Below are 16,035 nucleotides of genomic sequence, written 5' to 3'. Positions count from 1 at the left end.
GGTTTCTCGAGTTTTATTTCCATGACCCTTTAAAAGAGTTAAGTGTGCTTCTGGGAACTTAAGAAAGTCTTCCGGAACATAGAAAATGTTCATGTGCTCACATCAGGGGAAGAGGTTTGGGTAGCAGTGAAAACAGGAGCAAAGGTCCAACAGCAGGGGACCAACAGGCCAAGCATCATTGCTCCATCCTGCAGACCCGTGTGATGCAGCCACTAAAATGATGCATGCTAAGATTTACAAGGGGATGACAAAATGACACAACCCGCAGTGACACCACAGGAATCACTTTGGTGGCCATCGACTGCATCTCCCTCTGCTCTCTGCTCTTCTGCACACGCACTTCTCTAATAACTTAAAAATTGGTAACCGTTTCCCCCAGCTGGCCGCCCCTTTTAACAGGTCCTGCCTCTGTCAAAATACATTCCAGAAAGGCTGCATCAAACTTCACAGCAAACCAGCCAGTGGTGGCACATACTTTTAATCCCAGCACTTGGGAGGCAGAGGCAGAGGGATCTCTGAGTTTGAGGTTAGCCTGATCTACAGAATGAGTTCCAGGCTAGCCAGAGAAACCCCTGTCTCAAAACAACAACAACAACAACAAAACAAAAAGCCCTCTTGAGTTTCTATGGCATCTGTTTAAGAAAAAGTATCTCTTTCCCCATTTTTTTTACAGTACCAGAGACGAATATTTACAAATGCACTCTACCCAACCCGCACACACCTCTACCAATAAACACTGGTATCTCAGTGTTTTGAGTTTTTACATTACATGTAAGACATTATTTTGTGTGCATGTGCAATCGTATGTGCAGACCTGTTTGTAGGCATACGTGGCATGGCATGCCTGTGAAGATCAAAGACAGATTAGGAATTGGTTCTCTTCTTCCAACATGTATGTCCTGGGTATCAAACTCAAGTCAAGTCATCAGGGTGACACTATAAGCACCTTAACTCATCAAGTCATCTTGCCAGCCTATTTTGAGTTTTGTTTTTGTTTGTTTTGTTTTTTGAGACAGAGTTTCTCTGTGTAGCTTTGGAGTGTGTCCTGGAATTTGCTCTGTAGACCAGGCTGGACTCAAACTCAAAGATTTGCCTGCCTCTGCCTCCCAAGTGCTGGAATTAAAAGTGTGTGCCACCACCACCCAGCCTCATTTTTTTGGAGGGGGTTCGAGACAGGGTTTCTCTGTATTGTTTTGGAGGCTGTCCTGGAACTCGCTCTGTAGACCAGGCTGGCCTTGAACTCACAGAGATCCATCTGCCTCTGCCTCCCAAGTGCTGGGATTAAAGGCATGCACCAACAACGCCCAGCTTCAGTCTCATTATTTTTATGTTAAAAGAATAAAAGGTTAATATGCAGGACGCAGGACACATCCCAAGTCATGACTTGGTTTCCCTGTGAGCGTCATTTTTGGTCCTGCCCTTGCTTCCCAGCAGTGGGAGAAGCCTGTAAAAGCATTCTTGAGTCAGCTTATTAATAAACACTAGCAGGAAAAAGAGAATGTGCAAAGGGACATGCCTTGCTTCTTCTTCCCTGATACCCACAGCCACTAAGATGTGCCTGTTCTATGGATGGTGGCAGCAGTGCCAGGAGAGGTTCCCTGCAGGGATAGCCCTGGAGGAACTGGGATGCCCCTACTCCTCCAACCTTCCCAAAACTCTCAACACAAGGCTCTAGGAGGAGTCCCAGCCTGTTTCCCAGATTTGTTTTAGAATACATCTGGCTACAATATTTCTGCTGTCCACCATCGTTCCTAGCTCTGCTGCAATTCTTGGCTTCTCAACCTTCCCATACACGAATACCTTGGGCTTGTTTCTCCATTATCCACAAGTACCCCTGGTCACCTTCAGGCTGAGGATATGCTGGGCCTGAAATGTCCCCTCAATAGCCTGTACCTTTCTCTATACTCCAGAACCGTCTACCTGGCTGTCTGCTTGGCCTCCTCACTCAGAGTCCAGCATATATATGTTCACACCAAGGGCTCTGCCGTTGGCCTCCTGAGAGTGACCCCTGTTCCGAGCACTCATATGCCTGATATCCCAAGTGTCCTTTCTGTTTCTCCCCTTGCCCTCCTTCATCTATCTGCCTTCAGTCCCGATACCTAGGAGTATGGAGCTCTGTTTCCTAGATGATTCCAAATCCAGTCAGGTTGATGATGAAGGTTAACCATCATACCTCCTCTTCGAAATTCCTCACAGTTCTTGGAGTCCAAGACAATGGTGCCAGCACCTGCATGGCTTCCAGAAAGGGCTTCATGCTGCTCCAAATATGGCAGAGAAGAGGAGGGTACCAGGTATGTGTACAGAAACAAAACACAAGAGCTAGCCTTGCTTTGTAACAACCTACTCCCTTGCAAAGGCCAGAACAAGAACTCACTTGGGGAGACACATTTATTCTTGAGGGCTTCACCCCCAAAGACTGAAACATCTCTCCCTACTTCATCTTCAAACACTGTGGTTCTGCAAAATTCAGCTTCAGCATTAAGTTTGATGGAGAAACCACCTTTATACCATAGTAAAACTTTTGTATTAATATGTGCAATATATTCTCACTTACATGTACTTTTTACACATTTTTTACTTATTATTTACTAGATGTAAGCCAAGCCTCCTGGCAAGTCCCTAGAGAGAACCAAATGCTACTCTCTGCTTCAGTCCTGGGACTGGCACTGAAGAGAGTCTCTTGTTGAACACCATTTTGAGCCATGGCAAACACCAGGCATTTTAATAAATATAATGTAGAACATATTTATTGTCTAACATTTTCTGTTTCCTTCCTTCTGTCCTTTTTTTAAATTTTTGTTTTGTTTTGTTTTTCGAGACAGTGTTTCTCTGTATTGTTTTGGAGGCTGTCCTGGAACTCTCTCTATAGACCAGGCTAGCCTCAAACTCACAGAGATGCGCCTGCCTCTGCCTCCAAAGTGTTGGGATTAAAGGTGTGCACCATCAACACCCGGCCTTTTTTGATTTTTTTGAGACAGGGTTTCACTGTATAGCCTTGGCTGTCCTGGAACTCACTCAGTAGTCCAGGTTGGCCTCAACCTCATAGAGATCAGCCTTCCTCTGCCTTTCAAGTTCTGGGATTAAAGATGTGTACCACCACCACCCAGCTATTTTTTTTACTTTTATTTTATGTGTATGTGTGTTTTGCTTGTCTGTATGTCTGTACGCCATGTTCATGCATACAGTGCCTAAGGAGGCTGTAAGAGGGCATTGGATCCCCTGGAACTGAAGTCATAGACAGTTGTCATGTGGGTGTTGAGAATTGAATTCGGGTCCTCTGGAAGAGCAGCCAGTGTTCTTAACCACTGAGCTGTCTTTCTCCAGTCACCTCTCATCTAAACTCTTGTACAAGCCCCATCAACTTCTCCTTCTGGTTGCTTACCCCAGAGCTACTGGCTGCCTATGCTTTTCCTGGTAGTTCTGCCCTGCAGGGTCTTTCTATGCTCATTCCCACTTGTGCAGTCTAGGCTCTACTCTGACCTTTTTCTGCTCACAACCAACTTCCCCAAGGGCCAGCCATATAGGCTGAGTAGCCAGGTCTGAAGGTTAGGCACACAGGCCTTGTTGGGCTTCCTGTCTACTCTCTCAGTCACAAGTAAGGACCTTGTGCTCTTGGGGTCTCATCTTGGTAGGTCCCTCTGCCCAGGAAGCCCTATCCTGCTTCCAGCCATCTGCTGCTCCTCAAAGGCAGGCTCTTCTTCACTGCTTGGCCACCTAGCTTGCCTGTGGAGCCCATGTTGCCCTCTCCTTTCTTGCTAATTCAAGGTGGACTCCCTGAGTACCTAAGAATAGCCTGTTCTTGTCAGGAAAGGAGCTTCTGAGCACAGGGAAAGCCAAGGTGGTACCCAGGGACTGACCCCACCTGAGTTCACCTACAAAACTCAGCCCCAGATCAATGTGTCAGTGGCTTCATGCTTCCTCCAAAGGGTCGGTAACTGGTTACAAGTGGAGACAGAAGCCACAGGCTAGACCTCCAGAGCTGCCTGGTACCCAGGCCAGGGGACATCACAGGTTAGTGGATCCCTTTACTACTGTCCCCTCCCAGGCTACTGCAGCTGTAACCTAGTTTCATCTACTCAGAACATCCAAATAAGGACGTGTCCACATTAAGAAGAGCCTAGGGCTGCCATACACTTAGGGTATGCATTCTTCCACCACAGGCCCTGCCCTGAGGCGTCTGTCAGCCTCTGCCTAGTGGTCTAGGGGTTGTGTAATTTTCTGGCAGGTGGCATCTCTAGCCTTGACTTGACGGTCAGTATATTACAGTAAGTTTCTGACAGCTGGAGATGAAAGTGGGTTGTTCAAACTGGGTCAGTACCCAGGACTACCAATCCATCTTGGCTTCGGAGGAACTTTGGCAGAACCTGAAAGGACCAACATCTGAAGCAGAAGTTGCTTCTCTACCTGAGGTGGAGATCAGCTTCCTGGGTATGTCAACTCCATCCACTGCTGCCAGCTTGCTTAGTGGCATCAGAGTGCTAGGCTTCTCAAGGGAAGGCACACAGATGGTCATGACTCTGTGATTTTCCAAATGACAACTAGAACTCATTTACCATTAATCTATTGGTTGCTAATGGGAAAAGTGCCTCAAACTAATTATGAGAACTGAAACTCAGTTTTCTGTAATGGTTATCAAAGAGCAATGATACTGACTTCTCTCTGTCTAGCATGAAAGAAAGGGCCCTTCTTCTATCAAGTCCCTGAATGCCTTGGCAGCCCAGAGAGCATGCTGGGTGTTCCAAGTGGGTGGGGAAGAGGGGCAAAGATAGTGGGAGGAACAAATGGACTGTTCAAAAAGTACCAGGAAGACAGTATGGCTAGAGGAGCGGCTGTGAGGGTGGGTAGAGAATTGGGAGGGCACAGTGGAGCTGAGAGGCTCTGCAGGGAGGAAAACCTCTGCATCATGTCTATGCGGAGGTCAGGAAAGGGTGTCAGCGCTCTGGCAGAGAGGCAAGAGGGAGCTTTTGCAGTGAATAGGATGAGGGCTATACCAGGGCTGAAGTGTGGTGTGGGGGCGGGTGCCTACCTCACCTGGCTCAGGAAGGGACACAGTTCTTAATGATTGGGCTTGGGCTGCTGAGATGAGCTGTTTGTGGGTACTCATGGGAGCCAAGAGGACATCTGTCCTCTAGACTGTGCTACTTACACATGGATGCAAGAGTCTAGGGCCAGGGAGAGAGGTCTGCTGGGTGGAGGAACTGGACCTATTATCAGGTTGGGTGACTTCTGAGTACCCTCACAAGGAGAAGCCAGAGCCTGGGGGGGGTCAGAGGAGGGAGATGGGACTCAGAGCAGGTAGTGTCCAGAGAACCAATCAGAATGTTGCAGCCCTGGTGTATAGGATGACAACCTGGGCAGAGTCTGAAGCTGCCAATAGAAAGGGTAACAAGTCTGCTTGGGAGAGGAGTGTGCTTTGGAGATTTAACCATCCAAAATTCACTTGAAAGTGTAGCTGCCGTTGTGACAGGCTCAGGTTGAACGTTCCAGTGACATGCTCTGCCTGTCTTCCTCTCTCTCACCTTCTGCAGTGGGATACACTGCTGCTTCTATCTTGGATGACTCAGCTTCCAGAACCTTGAGAGCTACATATTGTAAAATTTTCCCAGCCTCAGGCATGCTGTAGCAATGCTCGGAGACTCAAGAGGGGCCAAGGGGAGGGGAACAAGCGCTAGGCAGAAGCACTTAGTAGGGCCCAAGGCACTTAGTAGGGCCCAGACTCTACCAAAGTCCTCATCAACTAAGCAGGATCCACCATGAGCTGTGCCCATAGACAAGGCTCTGCTTCCCTCATTGATGCTGTCCCCACCGTCGCAGCTTTTCCTATGTGGGGACTGGGGCCACCTCTCATAATGTACTATGGGAGTTGTGTAGCTCTAGGTAGGGCCAGGTCTGATGTGCATCTGCCTCTCATGGCAAAGGGGTGCCTCTGGACGGACCACCAGCCTTCTGAGAGAGTGCCTTGCCTCACACTTCTCCCCACAGGCAGGAATGGATTTCATGCTGTTTGCTGGGAAGTGAAATGCCAGGTGACACTGTCGCTGATGTGGTCTCCCAGGAACCCCAGTGGCTACCCGGATCCTACCTGCTGTAAGGAGGTAGATACTGTCTCCAGGAACTGCTCGGGATTGTCCTTCTCAGGCTTAAATTTGTCAAGCTGTTCTATTACAATCTCAATGCATTTTCCGTAGTAGGCCATCTTTTAAGCAGAGTCCTAAAACAAAACCAACACACGTCACATTATCTACAACCTCTGAGTTCCCAGTTTGGCTGTTGGCAGAAGAGGTTGCAGGATCCTTACCCACAGCAACAGGAAGTCCATGAGGGTTCTGAGTTGAACAGTAAGGATTTTGGAGGTAGGGGTTTGGGCTCAGGTAAGCCCAAACTCACTACTTGGTTAGTTCATCTCAGGCCTCAGCCGTCCAAGTGATCTGTTTGGTCTTGGTGAGCCCACTTCAGGCCACCACTTAGTCCCAGCCTCTGCCTTCTCTGACCTACACCCAGGGTTTCAAGGTAGTCACCAAAGCCCACAGCAACGCTGTGGGTGGAGTGACCCCCAGGGAGGTCTCGGGTCAGAAAGCAGGCCTCTGAACACCTCTTAGCCAGTCTGGGAAGGGTGGCAAGTTTCTCAGCAGGCTCTGCCCAGAGCAGGTGAAGAAGACAGAATCACAGGAGGCTGTGGAGTTCCCCCGGGCTGTGTCATGGGAATGGAAGCACCCATGCTCACACATAAAATAAATGGAAATAACAGAAACATTCAATTAAAATAAGAAAGCACACAACGGAGAAAGAGATCTGAGCACTAGCATGCATTCACCCCTTCGTGTTCCTAATTGTGGGTCTGATGTGACCAGCCGCTTTAGGCTCCTGCTGCCAGCACTTTCCCACATGACTGTAAGACAAAACAAACCTTTTCTCCCTGAAGCTGCTTTTGTTAGTATTCTTCTCTCCTCTTCTCCCCTCCCCCTCCTCCCCCTCCCTCCCTCCCTCCTTTCCTCCCCCTCCCTCCCTCCCCCTCCCTCCCTCCCTCTCTCCTCTCTCTCTCTCTCTCTCTCTCTCTCTCTCTCTCTCATGTGCATGCATGCACACTCTTTGTTTTTTGATTTTTGAGACAGAGTTACTCTGTATAACAGCCTTGGCCATCCTGAAACTTACTCAATAGACCAGGCTGGCCTCAAACTCAGAGATCTGCCTACCTTTGCCTCCTGAGTGCTGGGATTAAAGGGCTGTACCACCATGTCCGACTGCTTTGTTAGTATTTCATCATAGTAGCAGGAAAAGGGTCCTCAGTGTGATGGTTAGTCCTGGCTAGTCATGCCAGGCCCAGCAGCTGCTTTTTAAAAATTAGGGATCTATTTTAAGTGGTCAAAATACCAATGAATAAGAATTTAAGAAAGACCGAAGAAAGAAAACAGTAATATCTCAGAATTGAAGGCTGTGACTTTCCAAAAGGACAAGGCATCTGAGGATTCTGCAGGAGAACTCATAAAATCGGAATAGGGTACCCCAAATGCTTCCAGCAGAGGTCAGCACTCTAAGATCCAGAGGATCACCTGTCCTGCTTGACCCCTGAGCAGTCCAGAGGGAAACAGGCATAGGTCTGGGAAGGGGGCTGAACCCAAAGGAATGCGGTTGAGGAGGAGATGCAGATGGCTTCAGTCTAACAATTAGTGGGTGGCAAGAGGAGGAAGCCAGAGGAACAGAGTGGGAGTCCTCCGCTGAGTTCGGGAAAAACCTCTTGTGGTGCTCCCTGGGAAGCGTCACTGAGTAGGTGGGGGAAAGGCGGAAAGACTGTTTCACTGAGGGCCAGAGTCCCCATGCACTCTGGCTGCATTCTGGGCCCTTACAACCACAGCTGGGGCCTGACAGGGCTGCGGACACAAAGGTAGCACCAGCCTCTCTGAGAATGACCTCTTGGAGTCTGGAAATTGTTTTGAGTCTGGGACCATGAACACGCTCTAGAGACTCAATAAGGGGGCTCCATTGGCACTGAGAGGAGCCAGAGCTAGGACTCCATCCCTGCTTAGCCCATGACGACAGTCACCAGGGCAACCTTTTCTCATGCCTAGAAACTCACAGGGCCAGCTCATGATAGATTCCTCATGGGTCGATGGGGGTCTTAATGGTGAGAGGTAGGAGGAGACAGTAGTCTTCTGTCTTGGACAATACCAGATCCAATCCATCACACACAGATCTACACCTGCCAAGACGCAGTCAGGTATGGTGCTGGTATGGTGAGGGCTGATCTGCACCCTCTGAAGTCTGCCTCCCCGGAGACTGTCCACTAAGTCGCTCCACATCCACTGTTGGAGGGCTGGATGGTAGGAGGAAGGCTCTGAGGGTTCCTAGGGTCCTCTCCCTCTCTGGTCACTCAAGCTACTTCTAGTGAGCTTCCTGGTGAGGGACTTGAGTGCTAAGAGGAGGCTGAGCCACCGCTTCTGGGAACCACTGTCCACTCTGCTTCCCATTCCAGGGTGCACACTAAATGAGCAATAGATGGGCCTTGTGCCCACTGGCCATTTAACCTTCTCTCTGAATATGACTTCCTCTCTTTGGGAGGGACAGAACAAGCCAGACACTTAGCTCTGCCAACATGGGCGGATTTAAGCAATTGTCACACAAGAGGATTCTGCAGGAGGCACTTTTCTGGGCCATTGCTTCATGGAATGGGAGACCTGTAGCTTTTCCTCTGGCTTTGTTGGGGGTGCTCTGTGCTAAGTGAGGCTGGAAACCCGTGTTATCCCCAGAGGCTGGGACTAGAGCCCCTCCCTGAGGCCGTACCCTGGAGGTCTGTTCCTGTCCTGGCTCTATCCCTTGGCTGGTTAGTCCTGTAAACTGTGATGTCATTGGCCATGCAGGACCTTTGCCCTTTTTTTCTGGAACAGCTCTTGGGGGCCCTTTGTTCCACTCTGGATATCTCCTAAGTGGAAAACAATCTCAGACACTCCAGGAATCTTGGCTAAAGGCAGCTCTGTGGGTGTGGGGAGGTCCTTTCTCCGTGTGTGTGTGTGTGTGTGTGTGTGTGTGTGTGTGTGTGTGTGTGTGTGTGTGCGCGCGCGCGCACGCCAGTGCGTATGTCCAACTCCTAGTTATTAGTGTCTTGGTGACAAACAGTGGCGCTGTCAGGTAGCTCTGGAGAGAACATTAGTTCTGAATAGATATTCATCTCTACAGGTTTTAGTATGTACCTCAGTAAAACCTAGTTTTTCTCAGCCAAGTGCAACTAGTAGACAAAAGACACGTACTAGGTTCACAGCAAGAGTGAACTCTCACTGCCCATGGGCCAATAGGATCAGAAGCCATGCTGCTGGTGGCCGGGTTCAAGACTCCTCCAGTGTCAGTTGTGTTTGTGGAATCCTTTCCCCTGGCCTCACATCTGAGACAGGGGGTGTGTCAGGTGAAGCCTTAAATCCATTCACTTGGTCTCCCAGCCTGACCCTCCCAGTGCACCAAAACTGAGCTCATGCTCCTGAGAGTGCTGGGTGGGGTGGACAGCAATGGGCTGGAGGCCTTTGGCCCTGGCTGCTGTGGGGAGAGTGGAGAGGTGAGGTTGCTGTGAGATCCAGAGGGGTCTCCTCAGCATGTCACAAGCCCTTCACAGTTGACAGTCACAGTCTAGGACTCCTCCTCCTTCACTCGGTTTTCCCGTAAGTTAGGTGATCTCTCTACATCCGAGTTACACGCCGACACACTGAGGCCTGCCTTCTTTGCCTCAGATTCCTTTCTGGAAACCTTCTCTGATAGTAACTAAATGTTCATTAAGCCTTGGTGAGTGTGGTGAGCAGGGCCAAGTCTCTCACCTGAACCTGGCCTAGGCTTAAAGTGATCTATGAACAAAGAATGCAAAAATATAAAAAGGTATTAGTACACTAAAACAGGCTTCTCGTCTAATCTGAAAGACACAGGTGGCCAGATTAAAACCAACTGAAAGATCACACTAATTGAACCTAGGGCCTCCATCATGAGAGGCTTCTGTCACTGAGCTTCATCCAGAGAGATACAGGCTCCACAGCAGGGCATCAGGAAAGCCCCCATTGACTTTTCTAAACAGAATGCCTTTTATTTTTTCAGTTTCACACGTGTAGACAATGTGTTTTGAACATATCCATTCCCACACAGTGACTTTCTAAGTCATCTGCTTTTCTAAACCTTTATTTACATGGGTCCTTTATGCAATAAACTTCAGTTTTATTGTCTCATTTAATTGGGGGATAGATGGTGTGATGGTATTTTCTAAAGAAATAAGAACAAAACCAACAATGAGAAGTTTGGAGTGGGGAATCTGGTTCCCTAACCCCAAAGACATTTTCTTTCTGTGTGAGTCTGATGCCTGGTGAAGACGTGAAATAAAGTAGAACAGCGCACACACAGCCCAGCCTCAGCAAAGAATACAGGCAGAAGAGTTCACAAATACTTGGTGTTGCTGGGTGGTGGTGGCACACATCTCTAATCCCAGCACTCAGGAGGCAGAGGCAGGTGGATCTCTGTGAGTTCGAAGCCAGCCTGGTCAACAGAGCCAGTCCCAGGACAGCTAAGGCTGTTACACAGAGAAACCCTCTCTCAACAAACAAACAAACAAAAAAACCAAAAGACAAACTCGATGTTAAAAGTTCTAGTGGTGGGGGCTCAACCTAAAACACACCATACCTTGAATCCCACCCTCAGCACTGAGGAAAACAAAACACAAAACAAATTCCCTGGAAACAATGCCGAAGAATAAGCTTTCTTTCTCTCACGTGTTCAAGGTGCAGTCCTTGCGGGCAGAGTGAAGGCATCAGGAATTTGACAAACCGCCACACTGCATGCACAATTAGGAAATCAGAGGGGTGGGTGCCTCCTATTGCTCAGCTCTTCTCGGTTTTATTAGTCCAGGATTCTCTGCCCATGGAATGGTCCTGCCCACAGTTAAGATGGGTGGCTCTTTCCACATTTGTTAAGGTAATCAAGATTACACACTCACCTACCCACCCACCCAGGCAGACATGTCCAGAGATCTCTCAGGTGGTCTAGATCCTGTCAACAACACTATCGTTAGGTACTCTGATTTTCCTTTTTTGCTAAGTTTCCAATCTGAGGGCTGAGGTCTGGGCTGAACTTACATGAATGGGCTGCCCAGTGGTGCCAGGGAGCATGGACTACTTCCTGCTCCCCCACTGTGGAGCCTTTATCTCTGCACAAAGGGTAGATCAAATGCCTTTGACTGACCAGAGTCAGGGAGCATGGACTGAATTGAGCCAAACTCTCCCAAATCCTGAGTGGACCTTGGTAGAAGGACACAGAAGGAATGAGTGAAAGAGCCAGACTGGAGGTGGGGAGGGAGCTCTTGGGAGCCCAGCCTGCCTCTAACTATCCAGCCTGAAGCCTCTGCTCACTGAGGAGTGGAGGCTGCCTTGCAGGGCTCTGCACACCCACCTGTGGCAAAGAGCAGATGTCTTGTGAGCTCAGGTGAGTATGAGGGAAAGGATTTGTGGACTCTGAATTCCCTCTGAAATTCACCTAAAGCTTGGGCAAAACAATCACATCTGTGGGTAGGAAATAGGCACAGGCTGGGCCAACTCTAAGCACCTCAGCTTTATTTGTATCTGATTCATTTTTAGCTTTATTTTTCTTCTTTATTTTTGTGTTGGGAAAGGTGGTGTCTTGATATGTAGCAGAGCAAAGTTTGTTTGTGTACTCTGAGTGCCAAGGATGGAACCAGCTTATGCACTAGGTGGTTAGTTGGCTGCTAGGCCACATGCCCAGTGTCTCAGCATTTAGTTTACAGAGAATTGAGATTTAGTTCCTAAGAGGATTGACTTCCTGTATATGTGGCCCTTTAACTCTCATCTCTCATCAGGGCTCAGGTCTGTCACATGAGGAGACCTGAAACTCAGGCTGAAGCAAAGCGAAGTGAAGTAAATGAGGAGGCTTCATTTCTATCAGGTAAAAACGAGTTCAACAGCCTCAGCCATGAGACCCCAAATGTATGATAAAGAAATTAGGCTTTTTCCCCCCTCAGGACTAAAGCCACTCTAAGTGTGGTTACTAAATCATTCTCTGTGGCTTTCTTTTTCCTCCTGAGCAACAAAGCCTGACTCTTCCTTGGGCTTATTGCTTTCCAACTAGATGATGACATTTCCCAGACTCCCTGGAAGCTGGCTATGGCCATGTGTACAAGTTCTTCTATCTCTAGGAAATATTAGAGAATAAACTTTGGGAGTGTTGGACAGAGTGGAAGGAAGTACAGTCCTTTCTTCTTTTTCCCCCCACGTGTGTGGGTCCAGGAGGTGATGGCAAGAACCAGTACAGTCATCCTGAATCCTGAGGAAACAGGTTAAGGATGGTAGCCAGAAAAGCTGCTCTCTGTTGTACCAGAGAATACAATTGTGTACATGTTGACTCTAAGGTGGTGTTAGTTGTACCAATAGTGAAGAACAGGCAAACAGCTCTGAATGCCAGCATTTAGGCTGGAGTTAAAAAAAAAAGGGGGGGGGTGTTTATAAGACCATGTGACTGCCTGGAATCACCCAGGAATGGGTAGAAGAGAAGCTTACAAGGCTGAGCAGGTCCAGAGCTGACTGCCTGAGTGAAGATGCAGGAGCTGCTGGGTCAGAGGAGTGTGTATACTCTGATTGCATCAGTCAAGAGGCAGTCAGCTGGGTCACCTGCTGCTAACAGTAAGAGAGAGATAAGAGCTGAGACCCACCACTGGATTTAGCAGCTCCGAGATCATGGAGGACTTTGGTAAACTGCTTCAAAGGAGTGGCTGGGAGTGCGTTCAAGAAAGAACTGGAGACAGGAGGCACCTCCAGAGGGTTTGCTTTTTAGGGCAGGAGAGGTTGGGTGGCAGGTAGAGGGAAGCAGGGAAAATCAATCAGAAACCATAGCACAAGGGGAATACTTCTTCCAGGGCTGGAGGGGTGAACTCCCGTTGAATTTAATGAAATAAAGAGTCCAGGGAGGGACAGGAATTATGTGCTGGGTCAGGAGTAAGTCCCACTCATTTCATCCTCTCATTTCAGACCAGCGTGAGAGGTGGCTCAGGGTTGGGGTGAGGGTAAAGAAAAAATTGTTGGCAGGGATCTACTGCCTATGGCTAATGCTCTTTGGCTGTGCATGGGAGCTTTAGGAGGGGATCACATATTCTCAGCTGGACTCTTGGCACATGATAAATTTTCAGATTTTTAGCTAGGTTTGTGTTTGTATTTTTACAGATTCCAATTAAGGCATTGCTAGGGAGGTAGTGTGTCATAGGAAAAGTTATCTTTAAAAAAAAACCACCAAAACTACTGGTTTTTTTTTTTTGTGGGAATTAAAGTTGAGGTGGTGGAAAGCACACTTCCTTTAATCTGGGAGGTTGGAAGATGAGCGCAAAGGTAGCCTGCTAAGGCCAGAAAATAGTAAGCAAAGATTTGAGAACTGGAGAAAAGGAGTGAGAATGAGGACGGGCTGCTGGCTCCCCACAGAGGCCTTTCACCCTCACCTACCTGCGGGCCGCCGGGCCTCCACAGGCCTCCACCTGCCCCTGCGTGGTCCCTTCAGGCGCCGCGGGCCGGAGCCCTCACCTGCCAGCGCCCGCACCCGCAGCTCGCCTAGGCATCGTTTAGGCGCCGTCACCTAGCAACGCCACGCAGGCCTTGCTCGCGGTGGGCGCCGGGACCTGTAGTTCGAAGCCTCCCTCCCTGGATGCGCGTCCCGAGCAGGGTGCGGCGTGGCGCTGGGCGCGGATTGGCGGCCTCACCGGGTCCGCCCCACCCTCCACTCGCGGCGGGCCGGGGGTTAGCGGCGCCATCGGCGCATGTGCGGCCGTGACCGGCGGAGGCGCGAGGTGCCCCCAATCCGTAAGGCGCCGCGCGCGCAGGGCCCGCGCCTTTCCGCGCGCCCGCGCGCCCGCGGGTTTGGGTCGGCCGCGCGCCGCTCGCTGAGCATCCTTCCGGCCGGCCGCGCACCTGCCCGGCGCACCTGCCTCCAGCTGCTCGGCGCTCGGCTCGGCGCTCACGATCCGCTAGCTCTGACCGGTCCCGGCCCTGCGTGCGTGTCCTCCCCGTGCCGCAGCCGGGCCCGAGCTCTGCGCTGCGGAGGGCGAGGGCAGCCCGGAGCGCGGCCCGGGCCGGCGCGGCGATGATGAACAGGTTCCGAAAGTGGCTGTACAAACCCAAGGTGAGTGGCTCCAGTTGCGGTCCATTCCCCGGCGTCGCGCCTTTTCCCCTTTAGTTCTCTGCCCCTGCAGGTCTCTCCTTGGTGAGACAGACCTCGTTTCCCTGGCCCTGTGTGAGTCCCCCTCTCCAGTTCCTGCGATGCCTCTTCCCTGCATTCTGCGACTTGGACAGACCGTGTACCCGGCGCGCACTGACTGCTCTTTTCCTAAACCCAGTACCAGACGGGGCTCTTTCTTTCTGGCGTGGGTGTATTATAATGTCCCCTCTTCCTTCTCGTGTCGGTACTGGATGGGCACCAGCTCCCACTCAGTGGTCCCAGCCTGCGTGCTCAGAGCCCCTACTTCTCTTGGTTCTCTCTTGCCGCACCGCAGATGCCCCTTCATCTTCCCGCACCACAATTATTCTGGCCTAGGATAGTGGGCCTCCCACCTTCCCTTCGCACTTGTGAACCGACCTTTCCTCACGCCCCTTTCTCCAATCCCTAGTCTTTGGTCAGACCCTTCCTTCCTGTGTCTTTAGAGGGCCCTCACGCCGCGGTTCGGTCCTCCCAAACCGGACTGATACAACCTCCGTCCACTTCGCATCCCTATCCTGGTACACTAGCCGCCCGCATCCTTTTGGATTTCGGGCCAGTACTCCGCCCGGTGGCGGGGTGAGGCTCCTGGAGCCTGCAGCCAGAGGTGCGATTCGCCAGTGGGCGCCTCTCTTGGCTCCACCGGATCGGGTCCCGGCGGCGCGCCCCGCGCCTCGGCAGCTGCACCAGTCGCACTGCGGGCTCGCGGCCGGAGCAAAACCCGGTGCGCTCTGCTTGAGGCCGGGCGGTGCAAAAGCTGGGATCCAGCAAATGTCCAGGACGCACCCGCAGCGTCCAAAGCTGCGTGTTGGGGCCCGCAGAGCCAGAGGACGTCAACGCTGGAGGTCTTCAGGGGGTCACGACCTGGGTGGGGTCACTGCAAAGACCAAGGGCGGGAGCAATGCAGCGGCTGCGTGCTGGTGTCTCCGAAGTCAGAGGCGTCCTTCTCATTGGCCCACCCAAAGAACTGACCCTTCTTCCACCATGACTAGCCACTTTTCTTGGTTTAGGGTCCCTGTCCCAGACTTCGTGAATGATCTCTTGGGGTGGGGTTTCCTTAAAATCATGTCTGCTGACGCGGGTGTTCTGGAGAGACATTCTATTTGGAAGACTGGCACTCGAGGTTTGGGGGACGTTCAGGGACCTCAAAAGATCATGTTTTTTGGCCGCTGAGGTCGGGAAGTTTTTTCCTTGGGTTGGAGAATGTTGGGGTGAAGCTTATAAAGCGTGGGACTGCCCTTTGTCAGCCTTGGCCCGGCTGGAAGGTATTCTGGATTCTTGCAGGGAGGTACAGCAGTTCGTGCTCTTTCTTCCTTGTTGTGGGGCAGATATATCCAGGGGAAGGGGGCTCTTTCGACTCAGGCGATGGGTGTGGTTTAGGCCTGCTTGCCCTTAGCCACGCCCTAGACATCTAGCCCTCTCTTTGCTGCAATCCCTTCAATGTGCTCAGTTTCGCCTGCTATCGCTTTGTGGGTCTGCCAGGGGCTGCAGCAGCTCCTGCACTAAATATCTGTACAAGGAGTTTTTTTTTTTAATTTCTCTTTGAGTGACTTTTTAGCACAAGAAAAACAAAACTAACCAGCAACAACAGAACAAGTTCAGTGATGAAAAGTCATCTCGGGGAGGGATTTGCTTTCTCAATAGCATGCAGGGGAACAGATGGAACTGTCTGCATGCTAAGCTACATTCTTGTCTCTGGGAATGTTTGTGGGGGCGCTGGGGGTGCTCGTGTGCCATTCCCAGCAGTGCCACAGTAGGAAAGGTGTGTTCTGTGACCTCCACCTAAGCGGCAGCAGGCTGCATGCCCACTGATTATCATCCGTAGCT

The 16,035-nt window shown here is 50.6% G+C and overlaps 2 protein-coding genes across 8 annotated transcripts in view; one reads left to right on the top strand and one right to left on the bottom strand.

Moving 5' to 3' along the window:
• Cfap99 (cilia and flagella associated protein 99) overlaps positions 1-13,709 on the bottom strand; it is a 41,709-nt gene extending 28,000 nt beyond the window's left edge. The window contains exons 1-2 of one of the 3 annotated variants that reach the window (XM_040746916.1): positions 13,464-13,709; positions 6,083-6,211 (exon numbers count right to left, since the gene is read on the bottom strand). In XM_040746916.1, coding sequence (XP_040602850.1) covers positions 6,083-6,196 — 114 coding nt within the window. In that variant the 5' untranslated portion in view covers positions 6,197-6,211; positions 13,464-13,709. The remainder of the gene's footprint in view (positions 1-6,082; positions 6,212-13,463) is intronic. The other 2 variants (XM_040746915.1, XM_005068730.4) reach the window with 2 other exon arrangements.
• The window catches only part of Zfyve28 (zinc finger FYVE-type containing 28), a 97,549-nt gene continuing 92,838 nt past the window's right edge, over positions 11,325-16,035 (top strand). For 2 of the 5 annotated variants that reach the window (XR_005877701.1, XM_040746914.1), the window contains exon 1: positions 13,855-14,136. Coding sequence is in view for 4 of the 5 variants with exons in the window: in XM_040746914.1 (XP_040602848.1) it covers positions 14,098-14,136 (39 nt within the window). In the remaining variant the exon portion in view is untranslated. Of the gene's footprint in view, positions 11,443-11,833; positions 11,920-13,854; positions 14,137-16,035 lie in introns of those variants that run through there. The other 3 variants (XM_040746912.1, XM_013112522.3, XM_005068872.4) reach the window with 3 other exon arrangements.

This window comes from Mesocricetus auratus, unplaced genomic scaffold (genome assembly GCF_017639785.1).
Source record: "Mesocricetus auratus isolate SY011 unplaced genomic scaffold, BCM_Maur_2.0 Super-Scaffold_100006, whole genome shotgun sequence".
Taxonomy (NCBI): Eukaryota; Metazoa; Chordata; class Mammalia; order Rodentia; family Cricetidae; genus Mesocricetus; species Mesocricetus auratus.
This window is presented reverse-complemented; position numbering and strand designations above follow the sequence as displayed.